Genomic DNA, 12177 nt, shown 5'->3' with positions numbered 1-12177 from the left:
TTTCTTACAAATGTCCTTAGTACTCCATAAAGTCACACTCTCTATGATGAAATAAATCCAATTCTTATGAGCATATACATTCATTTGAGGATTAATTTAGAATATTCATTTTTCTATATTAATTGCAACCATGTTCCAAATTTTATGGGGAATAGGAGTTAAGGCTATATAGTCTAGAGGGAGAGTTCTGTTTATTAAGTAAAAATTGAGTAAGCAGATTGGTGTCTGATGCAATTTGGCATCCCTGGAGATAAAATAGCAACAGAGGAAAAATGAGAAAATAAACAATTAGTAAAAGATGATGTAAAATCTTGTCTTTTCCAATATGAACTAAAGAGTGAGAATAGATCCTCCTAATATTTCATTTTGTGGGTTTACTTAGTAAAACTATTTAGCTATTTCTTGGGTTTTGTTACATTTAAGTTAACTTAATCTTGCATTGTCAAAAATTAGTACAAGACTTTTTTTTTGATAAATAAAAAATGTTCTTTTTATGTATGTGGAATTTAATGATTCTACATGCAAAATCAATTTTTTAAAAGAACAATAAAGGCTAAAATGATAGTGCAGTGGGTAGGGTACTAGCTTTACACATTTTAGACAATGACTCGTTTTGAATCAGTCATCTGTTCTCTGAAGGCTGTCTGACATAACTCCTGAGTACAAAGCCAGAACTAAGCTCTGAACACAGTTGGGTATTCCCATCAAAAAGAAATTACTTTATTTGAGTTTAGTGAAGCAAAGTATAGTTTTACATAAAAATAATTGTAAAGCATATTTACAACTTGTATCCAAAGTTATTATAAATATGTGATTTTTTTCAATTTATTGGTTTATTCTAAGATTTTTTTCTTTTTAATTTTTATTTTGATCAAAGTGAATTACAAATATTTCACAGTAATTTTTTAGGTACATAGTGACGTTGAATCAGGGGCATTCCTACAACTAGGAGGAAGGTTATCCTCCTTCTATCCCTGTTCCCAGCTTGCATCCCATAACCCCCTCCTTTACTCCCCAGGTTGCTAGTATAAGTGATCCCCTCTGTGTCTAGCATGTTGTAGATTGTGTGTTGTAGATTGGGTGTCAATTCTGTTGTCGTTGGCTTTGGATTTGTTGTTTAAGTCTGATCATTTTTTTTAATTTCTACTTAATGTTCATACAGCTGTCTGGTCTTGGTACCCTCCATTATTTCCCCCTCAATTTGTAAGGTGGAACAAGATGGTTCAAATAATGTAATTCTGTTTGAAGGAAAGAAAAATATAATAAAATGGGGGCAATAAACAAACAAGCAAAAATGGGAGGAGTCCTTCTAGAGGCTATTATTATTCCATGTAAATATTGCTCAATAAACTAAGCTAACTTCATGATTCACACATATGACCAAATGTTAAGTGCAAAGCCAGAGATTTTTCTTCACTTTCCAAATGTCACAAGTTAAATGAAGAACATCAGTCACACTTTATATCATTGATTACCACAATAACAATGTTTAATCATATTAATTCTATTGTAAAAGCAATACACTGTCTTAAAATTTGTCTCATATGGTCTGCTGAGCTATTCTATGAGTGATCTTCTGGGTGTGACCACCCAAATAATGTATAAGCTAAAATCCAGCAACAAATGAAATTTGAATCATCATTTTTAGTGACCCAACCAAAAGTCACTATCAGTAAATTTATAAAATATAAAATAAAATACCAGTATGATTCTTGCACGTAGGAAATAATAGTTAGATCAAACATAAAGTTACACAAACTATACAAGAGAAGTTCTGAAAAAAAAATTTGAAACAACACAGAATATATTTAAGAGAAAACTGGAAAATATTTTTTGTTATGACTTACTTTTATTTTATTGAACCCATTGTGAATTACAAAGTCCTTCCTAGTTGGGCTTCATACATACAATGAATCAGGACCAACCCTACCACCAATTTCTCCTTCTCTCCACTAATGTTGCCAGAATATATTCCATATACATTTAAAGAAATATAGTATCTATGCTAAAATGTACTTCACAATTCACACCATCTTAAAATGTCATTCAATTAATGTGTTAAAGCAAAGACTATCCTTCAATACTAGCATATACACAAGATAAGGTCAAGGAGTTTGGAGTTCTTAATTTTCTCTTAATTTCCTGAAATTGCCTCTTTTAGTCACAATCCACTTCACTATTATCATAAAGATGCTCAATAATAATACATCTATTGTAAATTAAATAGGTTCCCTTCAAGTTTTTATCAACATCTTATATGTTGACTATTACACTGTACACAGCTCACTTGGATTTCATCCCAGTGTGCCTTCAGAATCTCCTAAACTTTCTAGTATTGATCTTTCAAAACTGCATACTGCTTGGTGTGGGCCATAGTAGCAAGCAAACGACAAATGAAAACAACTACAAATGAGACAAACCTTTTATTTTACCCTCAATAATTTTGAAATCATAGATGAATAATTGAGGGATTGGGGCCACACCCATTGATGCTCAGGGGTTACTCCTAGTCATGCTCTCAGAAATTGCTCCTGGCTTGGGGGAATCATATGGGATGCCTGGGATTGAACTCAGGTCTGTCCTGGGTCAGCCTCTTGCAAGGCAAATGCCCTACTGCTGTGCTGTTGCTCCAGCCCCATAGGTGAATAATTCTGAGAATTTTCAAATGTCTATCTAAAATAAGCAAACTGAAAGATGTATCAGCAGACTTGAGAAATTTTCCTGCTTAGGCAAAGTTTCTGATTTACAAGATTCTATTATGATCAATCTAGTTATTGATACTATGATGATACTATGATGATAGTATGATGAAATTGTAATTATTATCTTATTTGTCTCTAGCTTATGTTGTATCAATCGAGTTTCTGAAAACAACTCATGAAAAGTAAATAGAGGGGGGGCCAGGAAGGTGGCGCTAGAGGTAAGGTGTCTGCCTTACAAGCGCTAGCCAAGGAACGGACCGCGGTTCGATCCCCTGGCATCCCATATGGTCCCCCCAAGCCAGGGGCAATTTCTGAGCGCGTAGCCAGGAGTAACCCCTGAGCGTCAAACGGGTGTGGCCCAAAAACCAAAAAAAAAAAAAAAAAAAAAAAAAGAGAAAAGTAAATAGAGTATGGCAATAGGGCTGATAAGTAATTACTATTGAACATTAATTTTTAGTAAAATGATAAATTTTTATTTGCTTGTTTGTTTTGGGGCCACACTTGGTGATGCTCAGGGCTTACTCCTGGCTATGCGCTCAGAAATCGCTTCTGGCTTGGAGAAACCAATGGGACTCTAGGGATTGAACAGAGGTCTGTCCTGGGTTCAGCCTAGTATAAGGCAAAACCGCTACTGCTGCGCTATAGCTGCGACTCCTAAAATGCTTAAACATTTTATTATTTATAGTCAACTCTCCTCTTTCTGAATGCTCATTCAATATATTCATGCCAAAATGTTTGTCGTGATAAGTTGTTTATATGCAATTTGAGTTATGCATTTCCTAATATGAAGTTTTTATATAATAGTGTATAATAGCAGAGATGAAACTGCATAAGTCAGCAATTAGTATGCATCCAGAAGAGAGAACATGAATATATACATATACTCGTATTACATTTATTGGCATCAGTAACATTTCAGTAATGTAGATGATAAAATTCAGTTATCACTAGGCAGTGTTATTCTGAAATTCTTTTTTGGGTTTTAGATAATATAAACCCTATGAAATTATTGGTTTGTATTTAAAAATATGGGGTGGTATAACTATAGAATGGCTTATTTTTATATGATATGATTATGATTATGAATACTTGGTGGATGTCTCTGTGTTTGTGAACAGAGAACCTGAGTAAATGATGGGCATGATTATTAATTTTTACTGGAAATATGGCATCTGAAAACTATATATAAAAAGTGCAGTAGGTAACCTGGGAAGAGAACATATATTTCAAAATGTGCTACCTAAAATAATCACTATAGCTATGAGTGAAAAACATCATCTGCTAAACAACATTACTTAATCTATTACTTAATCCTGAGAGGATTATGCTCAGGGAGCATACGCTGTATGCTTATAACCAAGGACAGTGAGAAGGCAGAGCTAAACCAGCCTCCAGAAAAAAACTGTATGAAAAAAGCCAATAGATCTGGGTTAGTATATATACTTATATTTGTGTCACTACTTTGTATTTTACATTTTATTTTAAAATACCTTGCATTTTAACTTTTTTGATTCTCTTTATAAAATCAGAAGAAAAATGTTATTTTAATTTCTTTATTCATTCAATTTATATATGTACATCAATAGCTTATAATCAGAAATGCAAGATTTAATATTATCAGAGCTTAATCAATTTATATGAAGTTGGATGTATTGCACTGAACATCATGTTATCATAACTAGATCATTATTTAGTATTTTTTTAGCCTAGCTAAAAAGTAGCTTCAGTAGTATCTTAAAATGCTAATGTGAGTCTAACTTTGAACTTCCATTTCTCTGTCACAAACAAGGATCCTCATTTCTTGGCCATGGCGGTGGAGAACTGCACTGTGTTTACTGAGTTCATATTCTTAGGACTTCCTAGTAGACGGGAATTGCAACTTGGGCTTTTTGTATTTTTTCTTTTTGTTTATGGCACAACTGTGGTTGCCAATGTTGGGATGATCCTGCTGATCAAGATGGACTCCAGACTTCACACTCCCAGGTACTATTTCCTGAGCAACCTGTCCTTCTGTGATTTCTGTTACTCCTCCTCTATCTCTCCCAAGATGCTGGCTGATTTCTTATCAGAAAAAAAGAGGATCCCATATACTGTATGTCCCATTCAAATGTACGTTTCGAGTGCCTTTGGTGATACGGAATGTCTTTTGTTGGCTGTCATGGCATATGATCGTTATGTAGCTATTTGCAATCCACTTCTTTATACAGTTGCCATGTCCACAAGATTCTGCACCCTGCTAGTTTTGCTCACCTATTTTATGGGCTTTCTAGATTCTGCAGTCCACACATGCTTAGCCTTTCGGTTGTCCTTCTGCAATTCCAATATCATCAACCACTTTTTCTGTGAAATTCCTCCGTTACTCGCCCTCTCTACCTCAGATACATCCCTCAATGAGATTGTGCTATTTATTCTTGGTACTTTTATTATGTCCTGCAGCATATTCACTGTCTTCCTCTCTTACATTTACATCATAGCTACCATTCTTAGAATGAAATCAGCTGAAGGGAGACACAAAGCCTTTTCTACCTGTGCCTCTCACTTATGCACAGTGGCTCTCTTCCATGGCACACTTCTTTATATGTATATGAGACCCAGTTCCAGTTACTCCATGGACAATGATAAAATTACTTCTGTTTTCTACACAGTTATCATCCCTATGTTAAACCCATTAATCTATAGTTTAAGGAGTAAGGATGTAAAAGGTGCCTTCATAAAAGCAATCAGTGCAAAATTATAATTAATGCAAAAGCAATGTATCTTGAAATACGTTATGTATCTATAGCTATTGAAATCTAGATAACAAGTTTTTTGGTTGAATTGTGTATATTACCAATATACTTTGCAAATACTATTTATTAATGCCTTTATGTGCCTATTTAGTCTATGTGACCACTATAATAAATAATTTTAATACCTGAATTTTCAGTGCAATCTCATTTGTTCATCCCTTATAACCAATAATAATAAAAATGATTACCTTTTCATTTTATCTGATGTTCACCCTATTTTCTTCCCTGTTTAGTGGTATATTCCACAATGTGGTATATTCCACAATTCATCATATAACTCTATATATTATATATAATATATTATTATATATTATTATATTATATATTATATAAATTTATGAAGAAAATTAAGTTTTATTATAATTTAATATAAAATTCTAATTGGATCTCAAAACTTAAGTTCTATTTAGCTTGCCTAATCAGAATGTATTCATTTAAACTATGTCTGTTTTTAATATTATCTTTTTCATGAGACTCTATTTCAGCCTAAAGTAAGATATACTTATTTATTCTTATAAGAGTAAAGCTCTTACTTTAAATTTTTATAGATCTTTACTTTTTTTTTGTTTTTGGGTCACACCCGATGGCACTCAGGAATTACTCCTGGCTCTGTGCTCAGAATTTGCTCCTGGCTGGCATTGGGGACTATATGGGATTAAAACCACTGTCTCTCCTGGATCAGCATGCAAGGCAAATGCCCTACTGTTGTAATATCTCTTCTCAAATTTCTATAGATTTTTAAGTTCCCTAAATGCATGACCTGTCTTCCTCTTGTTCACTGAATTAGGTATGCATTGCTTTAACTTTTATGTTAAGTGCACAAGAATCTCTTGCAAATCTTCCCAAGATCTTTCCAAGATCCTTTTATTCATTTATTAGTGTTTTTATGCTCCTGTTACATATATACATATACATATATCTGGGTTTTATATTTTTGCTCATATAATAAAACATCATTTAATCTATGATAGTTTGGATTTTCTATTTTTTGTTAATTTGCTCCTAATCCTGTCATATACATTGTCACTTAGCCTGCATTCACACTACACTTTACAATTTGAGTTTTAAAATATAAACTGAAGTTTTTAAAAATATAAAATGATGTGATCTCCAATAATTTTGTTTTGAAGTCAGTGGTGGTGTTTCTTACTGTTTGCTCTTAATTTTGAAGTCAAGAATTACATCTACTAGTGCTCTGGGGTACATATTCATGTCCAGAATCGAACTTGAGTTGGCTGTTTGAAAGAAAAAGACCTTATCTGCTATGCAATCTCTTTAATGAAAATTGGGACTATATTTCAGAAAAAATTTGGTTTTGTTATTAAACTTTTCTGACCATTAAATAATCATTTATTTATAATGTATAATAATATGTATAATAATATAATATAATGTATAATAATAACTTATAATTATTTATTTATAATCTCCTTGTTTAAAGTTAATTTATAATGATTTTTCCAGAAACAACAGGCCCAGTGAGACAGGCTGCTTTCTCTCATACAATTGATTTATTGATCAGAATTTATGAATAACCACTTGATTACAAATATTGTATAATGATTGCATAATGCAAATTATTTTGATACTTTAAAAATGGCATTCATTCACTTTCAAATTGTTCAATTTAAGTAAGTTTTTGCAGTATATTATATAAGAGAAAGCATATTTTAGGCATATTTTCTTCTGCTCAGACCACAATACAATGTGTTCTTTTTTCATTCTTTATCTCTTTGACTACCTTTACATACATCTAAATAAAGTATTATTAATGTGAGAAAAGTATATATATATATTTTTTTGTTTTGTTTTTTGGGCCACACCCTGTGACGCTCAGGGGTTACTCCTGGCTATGCGCTCAGAAGTTGCTCCTGGCTTCTTGGGGGACCATATGGGATGCCGGGGGATCGAACCGCGGTCCATCCTAGGCTAGCGCAGGCAAGGCAGGCACCTTACCTCCAGCGCCACCACCCGGCCCCGGAAAAGTATATATTTTAAAAGCATTTCAAGGTCAATTATTTTTGTTAGCAATAAAGAATTTACATAGACTTTGGTTTTTGTGGAAAAGAAAAATCTTAAATTCAATGCCCTCAGGAATGTCATGTATCTGGAGCTGAATGCATATCCTGCATCTAATAGAGATCTAAACCATGATTAAAAAGAAAGTATTGAGTGAAAACTTTATCAGAAGAATCAGAACTATGACCAAATTTAAGTCACATTCCATGAAATATGATCTAGTGAATGATTTTAGTCTGGTTCTAGAGTAAAACAAATGTATTTCTCTTTTCAGTATGATGGTCGCAATTTATTTAGAGATACTCAGTTTGGTCTAGCTTTAATCAATAGCTTCAACAGCAGTAAGCTAGTGTATTTGTACTGATGGCACTAGACACACACACACAAATCATATCTGAATAGGCACTGATTTAATGTTTTGGCATGTAATTTTCTCAAATCAAGAGTACTTTATTTTAAAGATTTTTAAAATAGCAATTAATACTTTTAAAAATAATAAAATAATAAAGACATGTAAAATAATGTAGTAAAGAATCAAAGGTAACTGAGTTGCACTGATGTTTTTGGGAAAAGTCAGAACTAAACATTCAAGCAATAAAACAAAGAAAATGAAATCATGATATCCAAGCAAACTTAAAAACAAGCTTGTCATCATGGCAGGTTGGGATGAGGGCTGTGGTATGAGATAGATGCTGGGAAAATTGGTGAAGGGAAGTGACACTGGTTATGGTATTGGTGCTGAAACATTTTATGTCTATAATAAGTATAAATAAGTTTTTAAATCACAATTCTATTTTTTAATTTTTAAATTAAATAATTTAAATTAAATAATTCTTTATATTAAATAAAATTCATTAAATTAAATTTTTTAAATTAAATAAAATACTTGGTCTCAAAATAGGTGCCAGGATTAATTTGATAGAAAATAATTTATTACCCTTTGAATCTCTGTCATATCAGTAGTGATCTCTCCTTTTTCATTCCTAATACGAGTTATCAAGTTTCTCTCTCTCTCTTTCTTTGTTAGGTTTGCCAGTGGTCTATCAATCTTGTTTATTTTTTCGAAGAACCAACTTCTGCTTTCGTTGATCTTTCGGATTGTTTTTTGGGTTTCCACTTCGTTGATTTCTGCTCTCAGCTTTGTTATTTCCTTCTGTCTTCCTATTTTTGGGTCCTTTTGTTGAGTACTTTCTAGTTCTATTAGCTGTGTCATTAAGCTACTCAGGTAAGCTCCTTCTTCCTTCCTGATGTGTGCTTGTAAAGCTATAAATTTTCCTCTCAGTACTGCTTTTGCTGTGTCCCATAAGTTCTGATAGTTTGTGTCTTTATTGTCATTTGTTTCCAGGAACCTTTTGATTTCCTTCTTGATTTCATCTCGGACCCACTGGTTATTGAGTATGAGGCTGTTTAACTTCCAGGTGTTAAAGTTTTTCTTCTGAGTCCCTTTGGAATTCACAAATAATTTCAGAGCCTTGTGGTCAGCGAAGGTAGTCTGCAAAATTTCTATCCTCTTGATATTATGGAGGTATGTTTTATGTGCCAGCATGTAGTCTATCCTGGAGAATGTCCCATGTACATTGGAGAAGAATGTGTATCCAGGTTTCTGGGGATGGAGAGTCCTATATATATATCCACTATGCCTCTTTCTTCCATTTCTCTCCTCAGGTCTAGTATATTCTTGTTGGGTTTCAGTCTGGTTGACCTATCCAGTGTTGACAAAGCAGTGTTGAGGTCCCCCACAATTATTGTGTTGTTATTGATATTGTTTTTCAGATTTGTCAACAGTTGTTTTAAATATTTTGCTGGCCCCTCATTTGGTGCATATATGTTTAGGAGAGTTATTTCTTCCTGCTCTACATACCCCTTGATTAATATAAAATGTCCATCTTTGTCCCTTACAACCTTCCTGAGTATAAAGTTTGCATTATCTGATATTAGTATGGCCACTCCAGCTTTTTTATGGGTGTTGTTTGCTTGGATAACTTTTCTCCAGCCTTTTATTTTGAGTCTATGTTTGTTCTGACTATTCAGGTGCGTTTCTTGTAGGCAGCAGAAGGTTGGATTGAGTTTTTTGATCCATTTAGCCACTCTGTGTCTCTTAACTGGTGCATTTAGTCCATTGACGTTGAGAGAAAGAATTGTCCTGGGATTTAATGCCATCTTTATATCGAAATTTGGTGTGTCTTTTGGTCAGTCTTGTCTTAGATTAGGTCTTTCAGTTTTTCTCTTAAGACTGGTTTTGAGTCTGTAAAGTTTCTGAGCTGTTTTTTGTCTGTGAAACCATGTATTCTTCCATCAAACCGGAAAGTGAGTTTTGCTGGGTACAGTATTCTAGGTGAAGCATTCATTTCATTCAGTCTTGTCACAATATCCCACCACTGCTTTCTGGCTTTTAGTGTTTCTTGTGACAGGTCTGCTTAAATCTCAAGGATGCTTGCTTGAATGTAATTTCCCCTTTTGATCTTGCTGTTTTCAGAATTCTGTCTCTATCTGTGGGATTTGTCATTGTGACTAGGATGTGAGAACCTGGAAGAAATGGATAAATTCTTGGACTCTTATAATCTTCCACGGTTGAAAGAAGAGGATGTAGCATATCTAAACACCCCCATCACCATTGATGAAATAAAAATGGTAATCAAAAGTCTGCCCAAAAACAAAAGCCCAGGCCCAGATGGATTCACTAATGAATTCTATCAAACTTTCCAAGAGGAACTACTACCAATCCTGGCAAGACTCTTTCATGAAATTGAACAAGTGGAAACACTCCCAAATAGCTTTTATGAAGCCAACATCACCTTGATACCTAAACCAGACAGAGATGCTACGAAAAAAGAAAATTACAGACCAATATCGCTGATGAATGCAGATGCAAAGATCCTCAACAAAATCCTGGCAAATAGGATTCAATACCTCATTAAGAAGATCATCCACTACGATCAAGTAGGTTTCATCCCAGGAATGCAAGGATGGTTTAACATCCGTAAGTCTATCAACATAATACACAACATCAACAACAAGAAAAATAAAAACCACATGATTATATCAATAGATGCAGAGAAAGCATTTGACAAGGTCCAACACCCATTCTTGATCAAAACTCTCAGCAAGATGGGAATGGAAGGAACCTTTCCCAATATACTTAAGGCCATCTACCACAAGCCAGTGGCAAATATTATCCTCAATGGAGAAAAACTAAAAGCCTTCCCTCTAAATTCTGGCACAAGACAAGGCTGTCCTCTCTCACCACTCCTATTCAACATAGCACTGGAAGTACTTGCTATAGCGATTAGGCAAGAAAAAGATATCAAGGGAATCCAGATAGGAAAGGAAGAAGTCAAGCTCTCACTGTTTGCAGATGACATGATGCTCTACTTAGAAAACCCTAAAGACTATACCAAAAAGCTTCTAAAAACAATAGACTCATATAGCAAGGTGGCAGGCTACAAAATTAACACACAAAAATCAATGGCCTTTCTATACACCAATAGTAATAAGGAAGAAATGGACATTAAGAAAACAACCCCATTCACAATACTGCCACACAAACTCAAATATCTTGGAATCAACTTGACTAAAAATGTGAAAGACCTATACAAAGAAAACTATAAAACTCTGCTCCAAGAAATAAGAGAGGACACGCGGAAATGGAAACACATACCCTGCTCATGGATTGGCAGGATTAACATCATCAAAATGGCAATACTCCCCAAGGCGTTATACAGATTCAACGCTATCCCTCTAAAGATACCTATGACATTCTTCAAAGAGGTAGATCAGGCACTTTTGAAATTTGTTTGGAACAATAAACACCCTAGAATAGCTAAAGCAATCATTGGGAAAAAGAATATGGGAGGAATTACTTTCCCCAACTTTAAACTTTACTACAAAGCAATAGTTATCAAAACAGCATGGTATTGGAATAAGGACAGACCCTCAGATTAGTGGAATAGGCTTGAATACTCAGAAAATGTTCCCCAGACATACAATCACCTAATTTTTGATAAAGGAGCAGGAAATCCTAAATGAAGCAAGGAAAGCCTCTTCAACAAGTGGTGTTGGCACAACTGGCTAGCCACTTGCAAAAAATTGAACTTAGACCCCCAGCTAACATCATGTACGAAGGTAAAATCCAAATGGATTAAAGACCTCGATATCCGACCCCAAACCATAAGATATATAGAACAACACATAGGCAAAACTCTCCAGGACATTGAGACTTCAGGCATCTTCAAGGAGGAAACTGCACTCTCCAAGCAAGTGAAAGCAGAGATTAACAGATGGGAATATATTAAGCTGAGAAGCTTCTGCACCTCAAAGGAAATAGTGCTCAGGATACAAGAGCCACCCACTGAGTGGGAGAATCTATTCACCCAATACCCATCAGACAAAGGTCTAATCTCCAAAATATACAAGGCACTGACAGAAATTTACAAGAAAAAAACATCTAATCCCATCAAAAAATGGGGAGAAGAAATGAACAGACACTTTGACAAAAAAGAAATACAAATGGCCAAAAGACACATGAAGAAATGCTCCACATCACTAATCATCAGAGAGATGTAAATCAAAACAACAATGAGATACCACCTCACACCCCAGAGAATGGCACACATCACAAAGAATGAGAACAAACAGTGCTGGTGGGGATGTGGAGAGAAAGGAACCCT

At 34.3% G+C, this 12177-nt stretch overlaps 1 protein-coding gene across 1 annotated transcript; it reads left to right on the top strand.

Moving 5' to 3' along the window:
- Positions 1 to 4509: 4509 nt before the first annotated feature.
- Positions 4510 to 5439, top strand: LOC126018660 (olfactory receptor 5W2-like). The gene has a single exon (XM_049780759.1). It carries the CDS (start codon positions 4510 to 4512, stop codon positions 5437 to 5439), a length of 930 nt encoding a protein of 309 aa, XP_049636716.1.
- Positions 5440 to 12177: the final 6738 nt, after the last annotated feature.

Source organism: Suncus etruscus, chromosome 9, assembly GCF_024139225.1.
Source record: "Suncus etruscus isolate mSunEtr1 chromosome 9, mSunEtr1.pri.cur, whole genome shotgun sequence".
Classification (NCBI taxonomy): Eukaryota; Metazoa; Chordata; class Mammalia; order Eulipotyphla; family Soricidae; genus Suncus; species Suncus etruscus.
Note: the sequence above shows the minus strand (reverse complement) of the source record. Positions and strands in the feature narration are given on the sequence as shown.